The 23,911-nt window shown below is 37.7% G+C and overlaps 1 protein-coding gene across 7 annotated transcripts in view; it reads left to right on the top strand.

Moving 5' to 3' along the window:
* The window catches only part of cntrl (centriolin), a 548,241-nt gene that overhangs the window by 32,384 nt on the left and 491,946 nt on the right, over positions 1-23,911 (top strand). For 3 of the 7 annotated variants that reach the window (XM_009301932.5, XM_009301931.5, XM_073951562.1), the window contains 20 exons: positions 1,139-1,310; positions 1,625-1,914; positions 2,856-3,013; positions 3,406-3,568; positions 4,575-4,705; positions 5,733-5,873; positions 6,823-6,949; positions 8,462-8,626; positions 8,710-8,869; positions 10,998-11,113; positions 11,197-11,405; positions 12,657-12,814; positions 12,906-12,970; positions 13,443-13,631; positions 16,289-16,481; positions 16,597-16,730; positions 20,475-20,612; positions 20,777-20,938; positions 21,145-21,207; positions 23,075-23,531. In XM_009301932.5, the coding sequence (XP_009300207.1) occupies positions 1,139-1,310; positions 1,625-1,914; positions 2,856-3,013; positions 3,406-3,568; positions 4,575-4,705; positions 5,733-5,873; positions 6,823-6,949; positions 8,462-8,626; positions 8,710-8,869; positions 10,998-11,113; positions 11,197-11,405; positions 12,657-12,814; positions 12,906-12,970; positions 13,443-13,631; positions 16,289-16,481; positions 16,597-16,730; positions 20,475-20,612; positions 20,777-20,938; positions 21,145-21,207; positions 23,075-23,302 (3,162 nt within the window). In that variant the 3' untranslated portion in view covers positions 23,303-23,531. Of the gene's footprint in view, positions 1-1,138; positions 1,311-1,624; positions 1,915-2,855; positions 3,357-3,405; positions 3,569-4,574; positions 4,706-5,732; positions 5,874-6,822; positions 6,950-8,461; positions 8,627-8,709; positions 8,870-10,997; positions 11,114-11,196; positions 11,406-12,656; positions 12,815-12,905; positions 12,971-13,442; positions 13,632-16,288; positions 16,482-16,596; positions 16,731-20,474; positions 20,613-20,776; positions 20,939-21,144; positions 21,208-23,074; positions 23,865-23,911 lie in introns of those variants that run through there. The other 4 variants (XM_073951561.1, XM_073951560.1, XM_068221551.2 and 1 more) reach the window with 3 other exon arrangements.

The following is a 23,911-nucleotide window of genomic DNA, read 5'->3' as shown; positions in this document are numbered from 1 at the left end:
GTAATGCCACATGCACTGTAATGTGTTTTATATTCATAGTTAAATTAGTAATAAACATAATAAAGTGTTCATTAAGAGGTACATTTTTGCTGGAGCAAACAGCTGTAATGAGGTGAGCGACGAGGAAAGAGTAGATGGTAAACCCTTTCGCTCCTCCATGACATTAGGGTACAAATAATACAAGTGTTTCTGTATTATAACAATCTATCGATAAACAGACCTGGTTCTCTCGCTCACTCTCTATGTGGTTTGCTGATTAAATAAAAAAAAACAGTTTAAAAGGAGGAGTGGAAGTCTACAGCTGTTTTATATGAAATTTAAAAGGAATTCAGGTGATAATTTAGTAGAGTACAGTTCATGAGCTAATCGCAAAACTTTTATGGGGGCTAAATATACATATAGGGGGTTAAAGCCCTCCTTAAAGGGCCATGAAACCCCCTCGTTTCAGCAGGGTGTTTTCACACCTCTACTTTGGGAAAAGTCAGAAAAGTGGGCTGGTCCAGCTTTGTTTAGGGCGGAGTGTCGGAGGAAGAAAAGAGTCCACACGTGACTCCAGCTGAGGTCTCACAGAGAGAAAATGAAAACAAAACTTAACTGCAGCAAACTATAAAAGCGACACTTCACGCTTGTTTTGCCAACACAACGTGGCGTCTCTGTCGTCTAAACACTATGACAGTAATGAATATTAATGAAGTTGCACAATAGAGCGCGCTGATTGGTTTGAACCAAGCCTTACTCATGCATTAATGCATCACACTGTAAGACGTAATAAGACACACTCTGGCACAGACGCCCAGTCTGCACGCTGGAATACATGCTATTATGTCATGACCGTGACGCAGTTTCAAACCGGAAGTACGAATTTGCTTGAAATAACGCAAAATTAACCAATTTACACTTTTTTTGTGAAATATATGTGTCCTAATAGTGTTTTTAGCAGTGTGGGACACATATACGACTGTCAACAGCTCAAAAAAATGTGTTTTGGTGTTTCGTGACCCTTTGAAGTGGCCTAGTGATGTACGTGGGTATAAACATGATTATAAAGTTTTCATGGCAGTCTTATGAACACCCATTCAAGTAAAGTGTCACCATCACTTGTGTTTCTATTATAATCAGCTTGCTGTTTTGTCCTCAGGCCCCTAGTTTGGGATCTCAGGGCACACAAGACTCAGGATTAGGTTCTGTGCACCCTCACTCCCCCGAGAGGAACCGGCGGTCCGGCAACAGAGCATGCAGAGAGAGAAGACCTCCTGCTAATGGAGGATACTGGGTCTATTCTCCTAATCCTTACTCTCATGGAAAGAGAGGCACGTTTTAGCATCTTTCTCTCCAACATCGTCATGTTTAAGGACAGGCATGTGCACAGACAGGGCTAAACCTGTGCAGTGTACATGGACTTTTTTCTCTTGGATATAAAATGCACTTAACTCCAATCTTGCTGAACGAAATGCCTATTTCGCTACATTCAATCAGCTCGCAGCAAAAAAAAAACAAGCCCTGCCCACTGCTTTCTTATTTAATATTCCATTTCTCTAGGAACTGTGTCACAAAAATAAAAGAGTGGCAGCTTCCAGTTAATGCAGACTTTAAAGCTGTAATATCTGTTCTCGTGTCTCCTCAGATGCTCAGGTGTCCAGAGACAGTGGAAGAGAGAGTGACATGGAGGGAACTCGCTTCACACCTTTATCTGCTCCTGCTGGATTTACTCTACATGATAGCACTGCTTTTCCTCCTGGTTCATTTATTTACAGTCATTCTGTTCCGGGGCTTCCCATTGGAGCCAGCACAGTCCTCTATGGGCCTCCTCCTGATCCAGCGAGGCTGGTTTATGGACCTCCTCCTGCAAATCTGACTGTTCCCCTGGTACCCAGTGGGACGTTGCACTGTAATGTGCCTGGACATCAGGACTTGGTGAGAGATCTTTACATTCATAGTTTATTTAATCATCATTATTTCCTGTTAAGCAGAATTTATCATATTCATTCATTCATTTAGTCCCTTTATTAATCTGGGGTCACCACAGCGGAATGAACTGCCAACGTATCCAGCATGTTTTACGCAGCGGATGCCCTTCCAGCCAAAACCTATCATTGGGATCATTTATTATATTATTTTATATTATATTATATTATATTATTTTATATTGTATTATATTATATTATATTATATTATTTTATAGCATATTATATTACATTATATTATATTATATTATTTTATAATATATTATATTATTTTATATTATATTATATTATATTATATTATATTATATTATATTATATTATATTATATTATATTATATTATATTATATTATTTTATATTATATTATATTATATTATTTTATATTATAGTCTATTATATTATTTTATATTATATTATATTATGTTATATTATATTGTATTATTTTATATTATATTATTTTATATTATACTATATTTTATTATATTATTTTATATTATATTATATTATATTATATTATATTATTTTATATTATACTATATTATATTATATTATATTACATTATATTATATTATTTTATATTATATTATATTATGTTATATTATATTATATTATATTATTTTATATTATACTATATTATATTATATTACATTATATTATATTATATTATATTATATTATATTATATTATATTATATTATATTATATTATATTATATTATATTGTATTATATTATATTATATTAGAAGCAACCATTTAAATGAGATTGCAAGTGTCATAGACTTTTGTTTGTTTGTGGGCTATTTTTTTATGGCACTACACTAACATTATCTATACTATAATATTAATAAGATTCTTAATCAATTAAATTTTAAGTCATTTTGGTTATGTTTCAGGAGCGAGATCTGAAGAAGGCAGAGCGTAGGCTGAGAGAGGAGTGTGCAGACAGAGCTCACAGTGAACAAGAACAGCACACACTGCAGGACAAAACAGCAGAGCTACAGCAGGAAATCAAGCATCTGCGCAGGACTGTCCGCACACTGCAGCGCCACACGTCAGTCAACATGACCCTATATACTTAATTAATGTACTTAATTAATTACTGGGAAATTACACACAAAAAAGATGTTATGATCATTCATTGGTTAGAAAAAGATTCAAGTAGACATTTACGAAAAATGGATTGGTAACATTTTGATTTAACAGAATTTAAAACACAAACTTTTACAGGGTCCCTGGGTTAAAAAAAAAAGTCTTAATTGCCTTACATTTCAAAAACAAAATTTTAAGCCTTGAAAAGTCTTAAATTCACAGAAAATATTGTGTTGTTGGTCCTAAATCATTTTAAACAGCTTGTTTTAAAAAAATGTCACTAACAAATTATATCTACAGCCATAGTTATTAATAGAATGCTTATCTACTGCCTTTCTATATTTGGTTGATCAGGAGTGGTCTGGAAAGCACTTTATCACATGCAGAAGAAGAGCAGTGTGTGCTGGGAGAGGTGGAGTGTTTGGAGAAGACCCTGCTGAAGCGCAGAGCCGAGCTCAGAGAGGCTGACCGACGGCTGCTGGAGGCTGATGCACAGCTTAAAAACACTCAAACCAAGGTCTGACATGTCTGCTTCTCACTTTTAGGGGAGCCACACTATTAACTTAAAGGGTTCCCACACAGAAGTCTGTTATATAGCAATATATGCAAATGACATATATGAGATACACGTTCATATTTGGATTTCACATACAGTTGAAGTCAGAATTATTAGCTCTCCTGAATTGTTAGAGCCCCCTGTATATTGTCCCCATTTCTGTTTAATGGAAATGTAATTTTTATTGCATTTCTAAGTATAAAGGTTTTAGGTACTAATTTTTAATAACTGATTTATTTTATCTTTGCTAGGATTACAGTACATAATATCTTACTAGATATTTTTTAAGGATAAAGTGCAATTTAAAGGCTTAATTGACTAGGTTAATTAGGCAAGTTAGGGTAATTAGGCAAATCATTGTATTACGAGATTGTAAACAATTGGAAAAATATATATTGTTTAAGGGGGTTAATAATATTAACCTTAAAATGGTATTCAAAAACTAAAAGACTATCTCCGGGAGAAAAAATATTATCAGAAATACTGTGAAAAATTCCTTGCTCTGATATAAATAATTTGGGAAATGTTTGAAAAAGTAAGCAAACAACAGCTTTGATGTAGTCATTTATTTGTTATGAGCTTGTTGTGTAGTCAAATATGTGTTCAACAGGGTTGCTTGACTGTATTTAAACTATTTTAGACTATTTTGATATTAAATTGATCTTTGTAAATGTAATTGACATACTGTCAGCTTGGAATTAAAAGATTCTATCTGCGTTCTGAATGATTTTAAAGTTTGCATTCCTAAGCAACAGTATGTGTGTAACATTTGTTTTTTGAATAAGTCTTAAAATGTAAACAACTCATAAAAAAACATCCCATAATGTAAATAAGATGTCATTTAACAAGAATATGTCAATAACTCAATGTTGACAAAAATGTCAGATAGAACCGTATAATTCTAAGGTGACAATACATCAATGTCCCATAAGAAGATGTTGACAATCTAATGCACGTGTGTTTTCAGACTGAAGAAAACATTCATCACTATAATGAGGCCAAAAAGAGAATGGAAGAGACAGAACGAGAGCTGGCAGAGATAGAAAAGAGAGCTCAAGACAGTGGAAAACTTCTAGTGCAAAGCAAACAACAGCTGAGGTAAACAATACCACCTACCACACTAACATAGGCTCATTCTGGAAATGTAGCCCTATGTACATTTCTGGAGATGGGGAATTATGTAGCCAGAGGTATTTATGTCTGCATTTCGTCTTGAAAACTAATGGTACGGGGTGGTATGATGCCACTTCTTTCCGTGATCACCAACTGACTGCTTACCTCTGTATCGATGGCTTTACCGCTGTTATCAGTTTGTCCAGTGGCTCGCCGAATACATTGGCGGACTTGTGCTGTTAAGCAGAGTTGATCCCAATGATAGGGTTTGAGTCCGGCAAAGAACGGTTCCAGAAAACAGGTAAGACAAAAACAGAAGCAAAAAAATAAGGGGAAGGCGGTGGGGAGGTCAACCTGTGCTTTTAAAAACACTATTGGTTGGGTTTAGGGAAGGAGGAGGATGAATGGCACTCTCGAGAGAAATTTAAGATCTCAAAATGCGTACAAATAGGCCTCTGGTGGATTCATAAAAGCAAAAACCTCCTTGGATGTATTTGGCGCTCTCTAGAAATGTATATAGGGGTGCATTTTCAGTATGAGCCTGAGTTAAACCACACATTCAAAAATCTCATTTCCATTCTAAATTCTTATGAAAGTGGCTGTTTTTAAGTAGTTAAAGTGATTTTTTCATCAAAAAATAAAAATGTACTCACTATTTACTCTCTCTCGAGTGGTTCCAAAGAATTTCTTTTTTCTGTTGAACATGAAAGAATATATTTTGAAGAAAGCTGAAAACCTGTAACCATTGACTTTTATTGCAGGAAAAACAATTACAATGAAAGTCAATGGTTACAGGTTTCGAGCTTTGTTTAAAATATCTTTTTTACTTTAATAGAAAAAAAGAAACTCATAAATATTTACAAAAAGTAAAGGGTGAGTAAATGATGACAGAATTTTCCGTTTTGGGTGAACTATCCCTTTAACTGCTGCATGATGACACAATCTAAAAGTCTTCTGCTGAAAAAAACAAATCTAATAGCAACATTGAGGATGTGTAAATGTCCTGCTGCAGGAGTCTTCAAGAGGAGGTTATGACGCTGCAGAAAAGGAAAGAGGACAAGGAACGCTCTCTACATGATGCTGAGGAGGTCCTTACATGTCATGATTCAAAGTTTCAAGACGTTAGCAGAAAGCTGGAGAGAGCGAATGACAGGTGCTGCAAACATCAAAAACAAGAAAAGTGATAGATGCTTGGAGTATTACCATCATTATTTTGGAAAAATCACGGATGCATTCTTTTTTTACTGTTTTATATGCATTTATAATAACATTTTAACTTGCTCTGTTAAGTTACATTTACATGGACATCAATACTCAGATTTTAATATGATTAGGACAATACTCTGATTAAAAGTCTACCATGTTAACAGTGATTTTGGATTACCTTAATCCGACTAAAGTCATAATGGCAATTTTACTCGCTTTATTGAAGTGCAGTACAAACATGTAAACACCCCAATCAAACTATTACTTTTATGTAGGTCTTTTCGCCATATTTTGTGACAACTTGGCTGTTTGACACTATTCTATGCACCTACCGAGTCAGTAAAGGACCACAGACACCTGCATGGTAAAATGCAGAATTTTTTTTCTTTCCATTCGGCGTGCTGTATCAAATACCATTAAAACAACACTCTTCACCAGTCCTTACTTCAAATACGCACCCAATAAACTTGTTTGTCACAGGGGCATGTGTAAAATGTTCCTAAATGAAAGTGAAACATCCGAACTGCAATTAAAGTTGAAACACCCTAAATTCCATGAAATGTGGCTAGCGTGGTGACGCAATAACGTTAATCAAATTATGTGCTATAACATGTAAAACGGGATCATGAAAGGAACATTTAAAAAGCAACTCATGTAAACACCTTAATCATATTGTTGTCTTATTCAAATCATTAGATTACTAGTGTCCATCTAAATGTAGTCAATGTTACTATCAATGTCATTTTTTCTGTGTAGGTTCCATTTTGTATATTTGTTTTTCAAGCGACAATAATAATAATAAATAATAATAATACATTTAAAAAAGTGCTCCAAACATCTCTGAATTTGAGAAACTTTTCTTCACTGAACTGTCTGTCTGTGTCCTGTATTTATAGACTGGAAATTGCCGAGAAGGAGCTCCGAGAGACGCAGAGCATGGAGGTGAAACTGTTGCAGAGCTGCAGAGAGATGGAAAACAGCCTAGCACAGCGCAAAACAAAACTGGATGAAGTCAACACTCAGGTAACACTAGCTGTGATAAGTAATGTTCTTGAGTAGAAAATCAGCATATTAAAATGATTTCTAAAAAAATATGTGTCACTAAAGACTGGAGTGATAGCTTCTGAAAATTTATTTATGCTGTCACAAGAATAAATAACATTTTATATTTTCTAAAAACAGATTGGCTGTGTCCAAAATTACATTCTTCCAAACTATATAGTACGCTAAAATCAGTCTGCGAGCCGAGTAGTATGTCCGTATTCATAGAATTCGAAAATCAGTATGCGAGAAGTACCCGGAAGACCTTTTACTTCCGGCGAGATTCTGAAATGCGCATCCAATGGACACTACGCTCTCCCATGATGCACTGCAAGGAATATCATGAATAGGAGTGAAGCAACGCAAACGACGTTGGTAGGTCTCGTGTTGATGACAAAATAGATGTAGTACGTTCGAGTTCATACCACTCACATTCATACTGTATAGAACATACTTTTCTAACGGTTGAGTAGTACAATTAAATTCGAATGCAGTAACTACTGAGTAGTAGGCGATTTAGGATGCAGTCATTGTTTAAATTGTAATAATATTTCATGCTATAAATAAGTATCGGTCAAGACTTTAAAGGTTGACCTATTATGCTTTTTTTTTTTAACAAGATGTAAAATAAGCCTCTGACATCCCTACAGTGTGTGTGTGAAGTGTCAGCTCAGTATAACCCACAAATATTGTTATTACTCTTTTTAACTGTGTTTTTATTACACTTTTTATAAGCATAGTATACACATAACATTTACTTTACAAAAAATAAATAAATATATAAAAAATAATAGATCAATTTTAATAATAAATAATAATGGCAGCTTAAAAAAGATAATACATTATGAAAGGAAGAAAAAAAAAGATAAATAAATAAATAAACTCCAATATAAGGAAAATAACTACAACAAATCTCCTGACAACGTTTCAAAAGTCAAGTGAAATATGTTTTGATTAATGCCCATGACTGTTGGAAAATGTCTACTTTTATCTGCAAATCTGCAGTCATTTTCTCATATATATATATATATATATATATATATATATATATATATATATGTATAATTTTATAACTTTTTTAATTTGCCCCTTTTAGGCTGTTGCCATATATTGTGCCATTTTGGTGACTTTCACTTTAAAATTCAAATGAGATTGTGCTCTTTTTAAAATAGGGCGGAGCTACAAACTGCTTCTCACTCAGGGCTGTCTATGCTAATGAGGGAGAGATTGTCACTAATGGGCGGGGCATTCCCCCTCTGGTGACATGTAGAACAGAAAGAATGTCAATCAAAGTGTTTCTGCAGACTGTTTTTATCAAGTGTGATTATAACTATTATATGCTGACTACATTCACACACTGTTGCCACACAACTGTGTTTAAACCACTTTTACATAACAGGTCCCCTTTAAAATATAATCAATTTAAAAAACTGATCCCAGTCTTTTGAACAGTAGTGTGTAAATGAAAAGTATTGCATTGTGTGTATTGTGCAGGTGATGTTGCAGCAGAAGGAGCTGTCTTTGCTGGACAGGAAGCTGGAGCAGTGGAAACGGGAAGAGGAAGTGTTGAGAGTTAGTGTGGAGCAGCACAGGCAGGCCCTGCTGGATGTGCTCAGACAGGGAGAGGAGGATGCGAAACTCTTGCAACAACGTGTTCAGGTTTTACACATGTGCATGATGTTAATGCAGTATTCTAATAACAAGTACGTACTTGAATGAATATTAATTGTGGATGTGTGCAGGAGCTCCGTGTGGATGTGCATTCTCTGGCCGTGCAGAAGGGAGAGCTGGACTCTCAGCTGTCTGAGAGGAAAACCAGGCTGGCACAGTTGAAGAAAGACCAGCAGCAGGAAGAGGAAACCTTGCAGAGCCTTCGCTCAGTCATCAAAAAACACAAAGCAGGTATGGTACAGTCATTCTACTAAGCCAGTCTGGCATTTAATTATCTATATAGGCCAGAAATGCCCAAACAAGGACCTTTGCGCCAGAGTTGGCCCATGGCAACCTTTGATTTGGCCTACCATCTCATTCAATAAGAGAGAAGGAACGATAAGGATAGTTTAGAGACTGTCATTTCTAATCTAATTTAAACTTTTTTGTTTGTTTGTTTGTTTGTTTTATTGCTAAGCTTCATGTATATAAAATGTACATTTAAATGTACAAACTGTCACCTGACAGATAGATGACAGTCCAGCGATATCAGGGAGAAAATGAAGGCAAAGGCAGATTCTATGCTATAAATGTGATTGTTTTTATTGTAGTAAGTTATTATATATGAGCAATATCACACGAGTAGCAGTGTGCTATGGCTATATATAAGCACTGGTGGTAGGCGTGCGTTGCGGCCAGGGCCGGAGCAAGCTGAACTGCCGCTCTAGACAGAGGACGATCATGCCGCCCTCAACCCCAATGTGAAAACGAAAGTGACCGGTTAGGAAAATGAAGTAGCGGACCTCTTTTCCAGCGCACTATGCACGGATATAAATGAGGACGCGCTGGTGCTGAGGGAGGGAGGGAGGTGTCGTGGACACTGCGCTCTCTATTCTGCCGCCCTATGAGCAGATATAACCGAGGACGCGCGGGTGTCGCGAACCTCAATTCTGCCGCCCTATGCGCGGATATAACTGAGGACACGCGGGTGCTGATGGAGGTGTCGCTGACGCCGCCCTCTCTATTCTGTCGTCTTTGCGCGAATATATTTGAGGATGCAGGTGGTGAGGGAGGTGTCGCGGATGCCGCCCTCTCTATACTGCCGCCCTAGACAGCGGCCTAGGTTGCCTCTATGGACGCTCCGGCCCTGGTTGCGGCCGAGTGCCTTAGCGCCCCACCAGTGCTGATATACAGCCATAGCACACTGCTACTCGTGTGATATTGCGTTTATACAACAGTTCGATGGCACAGTCTTGTACATAAAAAAGAAAATCAAACACAGAGAGTCTAAAACCCTTTTGTATTAGGAACTACTTTCTTCCGCCATTTATTCACATCTGCAGCTGACGTCAGAACAGCAGAAGCTGTTACTAATTCACCAACGTCACTTTAGAGCTAGTATTTGAATGATTCTCTATAGCTTAATGTGAAGCGGCACTTCTGGTGTGTGACCCCCTTAAGGTGATGACAAAACAGCAGATTTTTGCTCACATTTCAACATTATAAGGCTGAACATGACATGAAATTAATAGACAGTGTCAACCTTCTTTGGCTGCCGACGAGCTCTCAAAAATTGTAAATATTTTAAAATAGCCACTTTTCTTACAAATAAACTGCATCGTTGCAATCTAAACAACTACATTCTCGACTAAAAAAGCCTCAAAAGGACATTTTGTTGTCCTAAGAACAGTAATATTTGTCAAACTGTAGCCTGCTTGTTTCTAGCGGTATGTGGGCGGAGTAATACACAGAGGTGAAGGGTGATGAGGCCTTTGTGTGATGTTACTGGCAAAATATATCACGGCTATCAGCCAATCAGATTCAAGAACCACACAGAACTGTTGTATAAATATATATATATATATATATATATATATATATATATATATATATATATATAAATATGCATACACATAAACTAACTGTATTGATCGTGCTATCTAAAACCACGCCAGTATCTAATGTTGCCCCTTGGAAAAAATAATTGCCCACCCCTGGCAATAGCATAATAGCACCGCTTAGGCGGTTTTAAAGATAGAAAGGCTCCATTTGATTGGTGAAATTTAGATAAACAGCCTATGTATGCAGCACACAGATGCTTGGAACATATATAAATTTTGTTTGTTGCACCGCTCTACTATATAGATTATTGCATATGCTATGTTCTGCAGCCCTAAAGTACATTAATATGACAAAATATTAATATGACGTTAATTAATATTACTCTGTATAAACAATTATACTGTAACAATTACATGAGTAAATGCTTGTTGTAAAAAAAATGTGTCAGAGTGGAAAAAATCTGTATATTTTGTATATTTTGAGATGAAATGTAGTGACACTTAATTATTGTTCATATTTGGAATTTGTGTGCATTTAGAGCTGGCACGCATGTTGGAAATGATCCAGCTGGAAACTGGAGAATTAGAGGATGTGAAGCTTCAATGTAACCAGAAACTGGAGCAACTAGAGAAGAGCCAGGAAACTCTTCTGCAGGTCAGCTCTGAACATTTTTGTTTGTGTTTAATGTGAAACTGGAAGTGAGAAGTGAAGTTAACCCATGAGTGTCCACTTCTCAGGTGCGTGTGGAACTGCAGTGTGTGCAGCAGGAGCTTCAGGAGCAGCGTGAAGAGGCTGAGAGACAGATGGAGAAAGACAGAGTAGAGCTGCACTCGCTCCAGCAGAAGAGCCTCCACCTGCAACAGCAAACAGAGGCAGCAGTTCAAGAGAGGAGCAGCCTGCAGGAACAGTGCCGAAACCTGGAGGCCAGACGCACACATGCTCAGAGGTACTGAAGGGAAACAATTCAATTCTTTTTCATTAAAGCTGTGCAAGTTAAAATATATATTGTATGGATAAAATTAAAAAGTCTATCTTTCAATATTATGCTTTTCGTTTACTTCGTGGTGTCACAAAATAAGTATGAACCGCACTTAGCAATGAAAATGAAACCGGAAGCGTGCACATCATTTAATAAGAGTGATTTCCGTGACCGAGCTTTTCTCACTCCTCAGCTGTAATTTAGATCATTTCTACTTGCAATTATTGCTATGCCACCTCTTGCATGAAGTGTTATATGTTCTCAGGGCTTACCTGTACTCTTCTTTGCCCAAAGATCACATCCCCAGCCAGGGGGTTGTAGCGCTCACCAGCGCTCCTCCACAGAGTGCAGCAGGCTGCCTTTGTGCCTAATAAAATGGCCTTATTTTGCACACACCCCTGGTGTATTGTCTGTCCATTCATCTCACAAGTCACATCAGTCTTTTCTGATCCTTCCTTTAACAAACGAATGAATCGCCCACTGCGTGTAGACTACTGAATCACTTCTTTCCCCTCACAAATCCAATAATATCCAGGTAAGCACAGCGTATTCATGACTCATGATGACTTTAGGATCTGTTTTTGCAGCTGTGTTAGCAACAGTTATGTTTCGTTGTTACGTCACGTCACACTCGATACAAAGACGATTCATTCTAACCACTATGAGTCGATTCCTTTTTTAGATGAATCAATAGTTTTAAAAACTGCACTTTCAGATTTAAGCTTTAGCTGGATATTTCACTTCACTTAGATCTGTGTAACACATGGAAGCTCATTTTCGAAAACCCACAATAGGGGCTCTTTAAATAAAATAAACTTTTATCCTAATACGTTCTGGCCTTAACGCTATATTTCCTTTAGTCCAGATACTTCAGTTCAAACATGTGCTGCTTATTTACCACACATCCACTTAATACATTACATTAAACATGTACACATGAACATCACCTTTGTGCTATGTAACTGCATGTTAACTATGTTTATATATACTAATTATACCTGTTAAAAGCTATTATTAGTCACTAGGTAAAGTTATTTGTAACTTATAAAGCTATGGTAGTTAACAACCTTAACTTTCCGAATTTGTAATGCAATGATGTGCACCTTTTGTAAAGCTGCTCTGAAACAATACTTATTAAATTCAATAAAATAAATCTTGTACTGTAGACTTGCTGTTTCATTCTTATGGTTTAGCTGCTATGCATTGCTGTGGTTTCAGGTGTTTGGAAGCAGCAGAGACGAGGACGAGTGAAGCAGAAACTGAGCTTCTTAGAGTGCAGGCAGAGCTGAACAAACTACAGCAGGAGCTAAAACAAACACAAGACCTGCATCTGGAGATCAGCAGAGACAATGTTGCCGTGCAAAAGCGGCATGAGGGTATCCAGTTGAATTTAACATCAGCTCTTTGCTGTTTACTTTCATGCACTGTGGGAATAAATCAACTGAAATGATTGTTTGTAACCCACAGAGGAACTGAGCAAACTCAAGAAACAGCTAGTGGACTCTCAGACTCTTGTAGATGAGGTTAGAGAGGTGAGAGATTCATTTCATTTCAACCACCAACTATTCCAACATATGATTTACGCAGTAGATGTTCTTCTAGCTGCAACCCAGTACTGGGAAACACCCATATACACTCTTACTTTCACAAACGCACTCATACACTACGGTCAATTTTTGTTTACTCAATTCACCTATAGCGCACGTCTTTGAACTGTGGGGGAAAGCGGAGCACCTGGAGGAAACCCACGCCAACACGGGGAGAACATGCAAACTCCACACAGAAATGCCAACTGGCCCAGCTGGGACTTGAACCAGCGATCTACTTGCTGTGAGGCGACAGTGCTAACCACTGAGTCACTGTGACGCCAGAGTCTGACATAAACCAAAAAAAATTAAAGGCTGCATTTAAACACTGTATAATTGAAAGACCCTATAAAAATACAGTGTTTGTTTCCAGACGTTGAAACACCATCGCAAAAGTGTTTCTCTTGTTAATGTTTAGGAAGGGAAGTCTGCACGAAAGCAGTGGGAAGAGCTTGTGAAGAAACAAAAAGAGCTAAAGGCTGAGCTGAAGGAGAGAGAGGAGAAGATCAGGAGGAGACAACAAAAGATGGAGCGAATGGAGGAGCAGCTGCAGGAGCTCAAGGCGGAAATATCTGTGAAGCAGACACAGCTTGAAGACCATGAAAAGGTGAAGTGCCGTATTCACCTTATTCTCCGCCGACGAGTGGGCGCTGCCATTTGAATCTTTTTGGCTCGAGACTTCTGGTCTCATTCACTTCCATTCATTTTTTGACGTTAAAAACTCCTCGTTACGCTGCTTGATGATGCAATTTGATATTTTCTTATTATATTTCTTCTACTTGGTCTGCATAGTCATGCAAACATTTGTTTGTAAAGCAAGCAGTTTGACCATTTTCTGCCGTTTATTATTCTTAATCATTTCTCCCATAGGCGACTAAATCGGAAGTTCTAAGACAAACGCGAAAACAGGCGCACTTCCGCATTTTAGAATAAGGTCAATAGTGTCATCTGACAGTTCAATACATATTTATTTCTATAGCGCTTGTACAATTTAGGTTGTGTCTAAGCACCTATTGATATGGTCAGTTCAGTTTTCAGAATTGAAGTTCAGTTCAGTTCAGTTTAGTGTGGTTATTTCACTGCTGGAAGTACAAACACTGAAGAACAAATCCATCGATGCGCAGCTCTACAAGTCCCAGAATTTCAGACATATGGGTACCTAAAAACAAACACCGGTCCTTGAAAGTGCTTAAATAACGTTTGAAAAATCTTAAATTGAAATCGTGTACATTAACACTGAAAAATAGTGTAGTGTATTGAATTCAGTAGTGAATTCAACAATTTTTTTATTAAAGTTATATAAACTTTTTTAAAGATTTTGTAAATTACCTAGTTTAATGTAAATATTAAGTGTAAGTTAAATGTTAGGTCCTTTAAGGACTTTCATGGCGCTACATATGCTGGGGTATGAATTGGAAAGGTGCTTGATTTAAAATTAATGGTGCTTTAAAAAGTCCTTGAAATTCCTTAAATGTGCTGTTTATGAAAGTGTGGGAACCCTGATAATGGACTTCTTTACAATTTCAGTTTTCATCTTATAAAAATACAATCAAATGTGTATACAACAAGCTCATTTGTCTACAACCATAGTGTTGTATTGGATTAAAAGCCTTGGGACCTTATCCATTTGCATTTATGTCTCTTTATGTTTGGAATTAGAAGATATAAATGACAATGTAGCAAACTAGGGGTCATTGCATTAGCTTCATAGATATTTTTTGTAAAGAATGACCGAATCTTTCAATTCAAAAAGCAACATTGATTACATTTACATTTCTTCATTTAGCAGACACTGTTATTCGAAGAGACTTAGAAATGCGAATAATGGAAGCACGTCAAATCACCAGGAATCAACATGTAGATGCTGTGACACGTTTCAGTTAGTTCAACATTGTATAAATAAATTGTTTTAAAAAATTTTTTTAAAACAAACAAAGAACAGATGTAGAACAAACAGATTTAAAATAGAAATGTAAGCGCTGTTGTTGGAGGGAAAAGACTTTTCAGTGAAAGTTTATTCATTCATTCATTCATATTCTTTTTGATTTTGCCCCTTTATTAATCCGGGGTCTCCACAGTGGAATAAACCGCCAACTCATCCAGCATATGTTTTACACAACCGATGCCCTTCCATCTGCATGAGAAAGAATTAGAATTTTGCCAAACAATAGTTGCATCCCAAGTGACTGTAGTGGCTATTTTCTCTAAGGAGGCTCTCTCAGTGGTCAAGAAACAAAGTCTTACCCGGGATGTCTTTTCAAATTTTTATTCGTTATAAAGAAGATCACAATCATACAGCAACAACAGTTTCTGCAGAGTGAGATACTAAAGCAAAGTGTGTTCACCGTTTTATCTAGTTTGTACTGCTTACGAGGTCAACTCCCAATAAGGCCTCATCTGCATTTACGTCAGGCGTCTTCTGCTGTTCGTGCAATATGCTCATAACAACCACACATCTTTCTTAAGTAACCATACATTTCAGTGATGTATAGACCATAAATTCCAGTGATACGTACCCAGAGAAAAGAAATGTGTTCACCCCCACATAGTCAGATAAGGGAAATTCTTAAGGTAATCACAAAGTCCAGATAAGCACGCACCTAGAGAAATATAATTATGTATAAAAATGTACACATAGGTTTCATGGCGAACATACGGAGAACACAGATACACGCATATCTAAAAAATGAGTCTTAAACAAGTTTCCAATATATAAAGGTCATCTAAAAATGAATTTCCATTACATGACTAACTACGCACTTATACAATCAAGCGTATATTGTGTCTTCCCAAAAGGAATGCTAAGGGAAATCCAAAATGTTTCCCTGTTAATATAGCATTTGCCAAATTAGTAAAATAAATTAGCAAACTACCAAGTAGTTACTGTCATGAGTACAGTCACTGAATTTTCTTTTCATTTATACTACAAAATGGCATGGAATAGTGCATAAGTATGCAATAGGAGACAGCTAATGTTGGTATTCCATTCAATTGGTTGGTATACCATCAAACCAGCCACACCCATAACCCAAAAAGACCCGCCCTTTTTGATATAACCGCTATAGTAAGACGTCCCTTACTGCTGATTAACTGCAAATGTTATTTGGGACTTGGTCCGACATTGTGGTCAAAATATAACTTAGTGTGCCTTTAAAGTTCGCATCGTACCATGGTGCAGTTTTTAGAGAAACGGAATATTAAATGTTTGTGTTTTTAAGGTAATAGTGTTTGTGTTGTGTTGTGTGTGTGTGTGTGTGTTTGTAGCTGATGAGGGTTCAGCAGCAGCAGAGCACTGATCTGGAGCAGCAGCTCAGGCTGAAGGAGCAGAAGCTGCAGGCAGTAGAGAGAGCTCTGGTCCTAAAGCTGGAGCGCATGGAGCAGCTGACGGTCGCAGACCTGGACCTGCAGGGGGAGTACAAGCACTGCACTGCACTTCAACAGCAGGTGGATCAACTGGGTGAGCTGCGTGTGTGCGCGACATTACCACGTGATCCCTGTGTTCAGCCTGGTGAGTGTAGAGCAGCACGTCTTTGAATACTGAAGTGTGTGTGTGTGTGTGTTTGTGTGTTCAGAGCAGGAGCTGTGTGAGCGGGACGCCAGACTCCAGCAGGCTTTTAAAGACACCCATCGCCTGCAGGAGACTCTGCTGTCTGAAAAGACTAACCACAGCCACACAAATAGGTCAAACCTGCAGAGAGTGGAAAAGGTGATTGGCTGAGGGATTCTTAAGTAGAGCACTTGCACTTTTTGGTTTTACCATTTTCTCTTTTAATTTCAGACTGGAAGTATTTCATATAGTCATTTCATAGTCTTTATTCATATTTCATAGTAGCTTTGAATGTTTTAGAATTAAGTCTGTAATTTGTAGTCATTCCATGGTATTTATTTTATAGCTTTATTTTAATTTTTCAGGTTTTATTATAAACTTTCAATATAACTTTTCGTCAATATGTGCGTCCCAAATCGCATACTCATGCACTATTCTTTGTCATTTTGTAGTATAAATAATGTAAGTAGTGCATTGACACTGAAAACTCTAAACAGAATGAGTGCACTTTAAATACCTGGCTGATGCACTTATTCAACCGTTAAAATAAGTGTGGAATGTTGGACACTTCACTCACTCAGCAGCAGCTGTTTTAGGGGCGGGGCTATCGGGGACTGATGTTGGATTATTTTATTTATTTTGGATGGTGAAAGCAAAAGTCTCCAACAGAGTGATTCAGCCACCTCCTGATGGTGAATGCGGTTATACTCATGGCAGGTATTATTTGGTAGTTTGGTCATTTATTTCACTAATTTGGCAACCGACAAACGTCATCAGGGAAACGGTTTGAATTTCCGCTTAGTAAAAAAAACATAAGTGCATAGTGTGCCATTTGGGATGCAGCTAATTTGTTATGTGTTTCACCAATTTCATTAACTTGGCATTTTGTTAATAGTATTAGCTTATTGTATTGTATATATTTCAGTTTAAATTTAAATGTAATATTTTAAATGTAATTTATAATTATTTATTTATTTGTTAGTTGCTTCTTTAATTTCTGTTGAGTTTTTTTTAAATAGCCGTCACACTTTTTAAGAAAGTTTCATTAGTTAATGTATTTACTAATATGAACTAATTATTAACAAAACATGTACAGCATTTATTAATCATAGTTCAAATATTTACTAATACATTATTAACATCCAAATTCATGCTTGATAACATTAGTTACTAACAATGAACCACTGTATTGTCATGAAATTATGTTAGCTAACATAAACATATACTGTAATGAATGTATTTTCATTGTTTGTTTATGTTAGTAAATGCACAAATTAGCATTAACTAGGCCCACCCGGAATCTACGTGTGCAGAATTCTTCAGTTTTTCAGCCCATTGTTATTTTTTTTATTTACTTGTGTAAATGTGTGTAAATCTATATTTATTAAGTTTTTTAATTAATTACCGTAATATTATTGACTAATATAAAAATGTTCATCTGATTTATGTACAATGCAGTTTGTACAGTATTATTTTCTGTCTTTTAATAGATATATTATATGAAAAACTTGCTTTATTTACCAAATAAAGTGAATCTAATTGGATTTGCATTTTAAACATTAAATAAAAGTTTAAAAAGATTTTATTTTTTATTTCATATATTATGAAATAAATTATATATTATTATGTTTAATTAAATATTATTATGTTTTAGTTACGATAATCCTAAAATAATTCCGCAGAAATCCGTAGACTTTTCCCAAAATTCTCTGCAGAAATAGCAAAAACGTCCGCAGATTCCGTCTGGCCCTAGCATTAACTAATACAACCTTATTGTGGGCGACACAGTGGTCTAGTGGTTAGCACTGTCCCCTCACAGCACGAAGGTTTCTGGTTTGAATCCCAGCTGATTCATTTGGCATATCTGTGTGTAGTTTGCATGTTCTTCCTGTGTTGGCGTGGGTTTCTTCCGGGTGCTCTGGTTTCCCCCACAGTCCAAAGAAATACACTATGGGTGATTTGAATAAACTGAATTGGCCGTAGTGTAAGTGTGTGAATAAGTGTGCATGGATGTTTCCCAGTACTGGGTTGCAGCTGGAAGAGCATGCGCTGTGTAAAACATATGCTCGATAGGCTGGCGCATCATTCCGCTGTGGCGACCCCAGATTAATAAAGGGACTAAGCTGAAGGAAAATTAATGAATGAACCTATTGTAAAGTGTTACCAAAATAACTTTCATTTATTTCATTTGCTTAATACAAAAAAAAACATTATTATTGTTTTTATTTCTTTATAACAACACAAACACACAAACGGCGTAAATCATACATGGTAATAATATGAATATAAATAATATGTGGTAGTCAACTTACAAATGAAATGAAAATTAGCAAGGAAAAAATAATGATATAATAAACATTTTCATTATAATGTTTATTTACTTTTATTTAAATACGTCACTATACGCTTATTTTATTTAGTTACCTGTGCAGCATTTTTTATTTAATGTTATACAATGAAAACAAGGCATTTTAATTCAATTCAATTCAGGTTTATTTCTTTAGTGCTTTTACAATGTAGATTGTTTCTAAGGAGCTTAACATAGAAGTTCTAGTAAACTGAAACTGTCAGTCCAGTTTTCAGAGTTGAAGTTCAGTTCAGTTCAGTGTGGTTTAACTTTCACGGCTGAAAGTCCAAACACTGAAGAGCAAAGTCATCGATGCGCAGCTCCATAAGTCCTGAATCAAGCAAACCAGTGGCGACAGTGGCAAGGAACAAAACTTCACCAATTGACGAAAGTGAAGGAAAAAAAAACCTTGAGAGAAACCAGCCTCAGTCAGGCTTGGCCATTTCTCCTCTGGCTATTTCTCTTTGTAAATAGTTTTAGAATAATTTATTATAATTTTAGCATTATAAAACTTATTCGACTGATTCATTCATTCATTATCTTTTCAGCTTAGTCCCTATTAATCAGGGGTCAACACAGCAGAATGAACCGCCAACTTATCCAGCACATGTTTTACGTGGCGGATGTCCTTACAGCTGCAACCCATCACTGGAAACATCGACACACTTATTCACAAACATACACGACGGACAATTTAGCTTACCCAATTCACCTTTACTAGGGTTCGGCCGATAGACGATGCCATCATCCATCACTGATGGCCAATAGACAACACAATGCTGAGCCAGCATCACGATCCATCACCCCGCCCCCGTTGCAAAGCCACTCGCGAAAAATACACACTCAAGCCCTGTTTACACTAATACGTCTTAGTGTTAAAATGGCATTTTAGAAAGAAAATGATCCACATCCACACCGTTTTACCTAGCATTTCTGAACAGCCCTCCGTCCCCTCAAAACGCACATCACATGACCAAACACACACACAGCCACACGCTGTCATGCGCTCCTCTGAGCTCCAGGCAGGGAGCAGTACACGTCAGAGAGTTCATGAAGGATTTACAGCTGGATTGGTTCTCACTACAGTTGTTAAATGTGTTGTTCTGACATCCCAAGTCTCCCGGACGTTCCGGGAGTTTCTATGCATTTGTGGCATTCATAATGCCCGCAAAGGAGTGATAATCTCCCGGAAACCTGGAGGAAACCCATGCCAACACGGGGAGAACATGCAAACTCCACATAGAAACACCAACTGACCCAGCCGAGGCTCAAACCAGCGACCTTCTTGCTGTGAGGCGATCATGCTACCCACTGCAACCTTATTCGACTGATATATCTGCCAATTGTAAGACCAATGCCACTAAAATAATATTTGAAAAACTAGGATAAATGAAAGCATATTTAATAAAGCAGTTATCCAGTACTGTTATTGTCTTAATATGACATTGTCATGGTTCATTATATTGTGTTCACATTATTGTTTTAACATTCTTGTTTTTGACAGTCTTTTTATTACTACTCCATCTCTAATATTTACTAACTAGAGCTTGTTTCAGGATCGCGTGCGTCTCCAAAGTGACCTGCTGACTATCGAAAAATCTGCCCAAGAAAACCACCAACAAGCCAGAACACTACAAAAACAGCTCGGCACCATTTCCCAAGAGCTCCTCAGCCTCAAAGACACAGTTCAAACAGTAATTTTCACCGCAAATGAGCAGTGGATCTGCTGCAGATACACAAATTGGCTCTACTTGTTCTGCTAGTTTTGTCTGGAGTGATTTCTGAAGCTCATGTGATGTTGCTGTGTGGTTATGAGCGAGCAGGACAGGAGTGAATGACTGTCATGTGCTTCTCTCAGCTGCAGAAGCAGGAGGAGGAGAGCAGTAGTGCATTCTGGGAGATCAACCGCAGCACAGCGGAGCTCGAGACGCCCTCTAGTGCCTCCTCAGACACTGACAGCCTGAAAGAGAACCGGCCTGCTGTTACACTCTCCATGGGGAATCCGGCATACAACACTGAAGTCAGTCTTTCTTTTTAAGTTTTAATTCTTCATATACCTGAAATATCTGATCATTCCGTTGAACTCGATATGTTGTCTCTAGCTCTCACATCATGTTTATGCTTTTGCATTATTTGAATCTAGTGCATTTGCAAACTAAGTGTCAGTAATGCATCAAGAGCATAGATGCAGTACACAGGCTAATGTTGATAATTTGCTGTTAACAGGATGAACAGTGGCGAGGAGAAGCGCTGAGAGAGAGACTGAGGCAGCAGGAGGACCACCTGAAGGTGAAGCTACAAATATCATTCGACTACAAATGATACAATGTCAAAATGTGCTCAGCTTTTCTCCTGGAGAGCTTCTGTCATGCAGAATCTGATCAAATTAGTTAGAATTTACTCTTCAGGAATTAGTCCTTAACGATTAAAACCAGCAAGCATTTATTGTGTTTAATAGATGTCTGTACATAAACATAAATTTAGACGAATGAATAACCTCATAGTCTGCAATTACACAGTGTGCATGATTTGTTTGATGACTTGTGTATTTTTGAACTGTTAGATTTACACTGACAGCCCAAGTAGAGCTTTGTTTTAGCCAACCCTGCTGAAAAATCCAGCTTAAACCAGCCTAGGCTGGTTGACTGGTTTTAGCTGGTCTACCAGGCTGGTTTTAGAGGGGGTTTGGCCACTTCCAGGCTGGTTTCCAGCCATTTCCAGCCTGGTCTTAGCTGGTAAGGCTGGAAAATTACCAGCCAAATCCAGCTAAAACCAGCTTGACCAGCCTGGTTTAAGCTGGATATAGCTGATTTTGGCTGGACTCCCAGCTTGGCTATGCTGGTCAAGCTGGTTTTAGCTGGTCATCTCCCAGCCTGACCAGCTAAGACCAGGCTGGAAATGGCTGGAAACCAGCCTGGAAGTGGCCAAAACCCCTCTAAAACCAGCCTGGTTGACCAGCTAAAACCAGCCAACCAGCCTAGGCTGGTTTAAGCTGGATTTTTTTAGCAGGGAAGTCTGTTAGAAGTCAGCAAAACACAAAACCAAATGTATAGCCACTACATACAATGGACAGGGTGGGCCATTTATATGGATACACCTTAATCAAATGAGAATAATTGGTTATATTGACGTCCTGATTGTGGCACATTAGTATATGTGAGAGGGAAAACTTTTCAAGATGGATGGTGACCATGGTGGCCATTTTGAATTCGGCCATCTTGGATCCAACTTTTGTTTTTTCAATAGGAAGAGGGTCATTTAACACATCAAACTCATTGGGAATTTCACAAGAAAAACAATGGTGTGCTAACACGTTTTAACGAAACTTTATTCTTTCATGAGTTATTTACAAGTTTCTGACCACTTATAAAATGTGTTCAGTGTGCTGCCCATTGTGTTGGATTGTCAATGCAACCCTCTACTCCCACTCTTCACACACTGATAGCAACATCGCAGGAGAAATGCCAGCACAGGCTTCCAGTATCCGTAGGTTCAGGTGCTGCACATCTTACATCTTCACACCATAGACAGCAAAGATAGTGGGGCCATTCTTCATCAATGGAAACCTCAAGGCCACTGGATATTTGAAATTGCTACATGTGGATGTGTTTCCCTCTTTATGGACTAAGGCTGGCACGTTCTCTGAGTGTTTTCAGCAAGATGGTGCACCACCAGATTATGGGTGTCAGGTCTGAGCATTCCTAGATGAACAGTTTCCTAAAAAGTGGATTGGTCGTCGTGGGCCAATTGAATGGCCCCTAAGGTCTCCCAATCTGACCCCCTCAGACTTTTATCTTTGGGGTCATCTGAAGGCAATTGTCTATGGTGTGAAGATACAAGATGTGCAGCACCAAGAATGTCATTAGAACACAGTAATGCATTTCCGTGGAACGAGTTACACCCAGCTCTGAGCATATAATACAGTAGCGTAGTACATTTTTTAGCCATATAACTGGCGGTTTTAGGTAGACTACTAGTGGTTTTAGTGTTAAACAGAAACAAAGAAACGCCCATTGCCCAAGCAAGTGTTTTGGTCCAGGTTGGAGTTAAACTCTGCAAGAATTTATTTAACCTATCCAAAAGCAGAATTGGACACCTCTGTGATACACAGATTTTCCAACTGTAACTGTGTGATTTGGTTGTTTATGGTTTGCAGGTTCAGCTGCGCAGACGCATGTTCTCCCAGCAGGAGGCTCTGAGTCAGCGAAGACTGCAGACCGAGGGCAGCATTCAGGGCCTGCGCAGACGCGTGGACAAACTAGACCAGCTCCTCGGCAGCTCTTCCAAAGACTGCTCTTATCTGTCTGACCAGGAACTTCTGCCAAAACACACCAATGGACGAGATCGGAAGAAATGGTCCGCTGATCCTTTTGAATTGAAATAAGCATTCATTAGCACTTTACTTCACATACATGAAAGGAAAAAGTCCCATTATTTCTGTCAGATTATGAAAGGAGATGCAGTCAGAGGAGCAGTTTGATTCTGCAGGTACCAGAAAGAGCACTGAGGCTGGATATACTACAGCTTAAAAAAGAAAATAGTTGACCGTCGATTTCCCGCTACAAATAGGGAAGCTGAAACCTGAGGTAAAATGAAGATGGAAGTTTATTCTCTACCTCTGATTTGGTGCCTTGTGAAATATTTTTTTTTTACAAAAGTGTGCCTTTGAACTGCTTGCTCATGGTAAAGTAGTGGGTGTTCTGAGTGTTTACAGGTGAAACGGACACTTGAAGGAAGGTTTCGGGTTTCACCTTATCGTAACACTCATTGTGAACTGCGGGGACAAAACCCCGAATGCCCTTCGGAATCAATGTTCATTTTTACATTGTTGTCACAAATTAACGTGTATCCAATGCCAAGATATGCAGAGTATTTATTACAGCACTTCTTTATATACACTTTGTATTCAGATATGTGCAATACAATGAGTTTTCTATCTTCTCGTCGAGCTGTATCATATGTCGTTATTGCTCATACACAAGTGCGGATCAAT

This window comes from Danio rerio, chromosome 5 (assembly GCF_049306965.1).
Source record: "Danio rerio strain Tuebingen ecotype United States chromosome 5, GRCz12tu, whole genome shotgun sequence".
NCBI lineage: Eukaryota > Metazoa > Chordata > Actinopteri > Cypriniformes > Danionidae > Danio > Danio rerio.
Note: the sequence above shows the minus strand (reverse complement) of the source record. Positions and strands in the feature narration are given on the sequence as shown.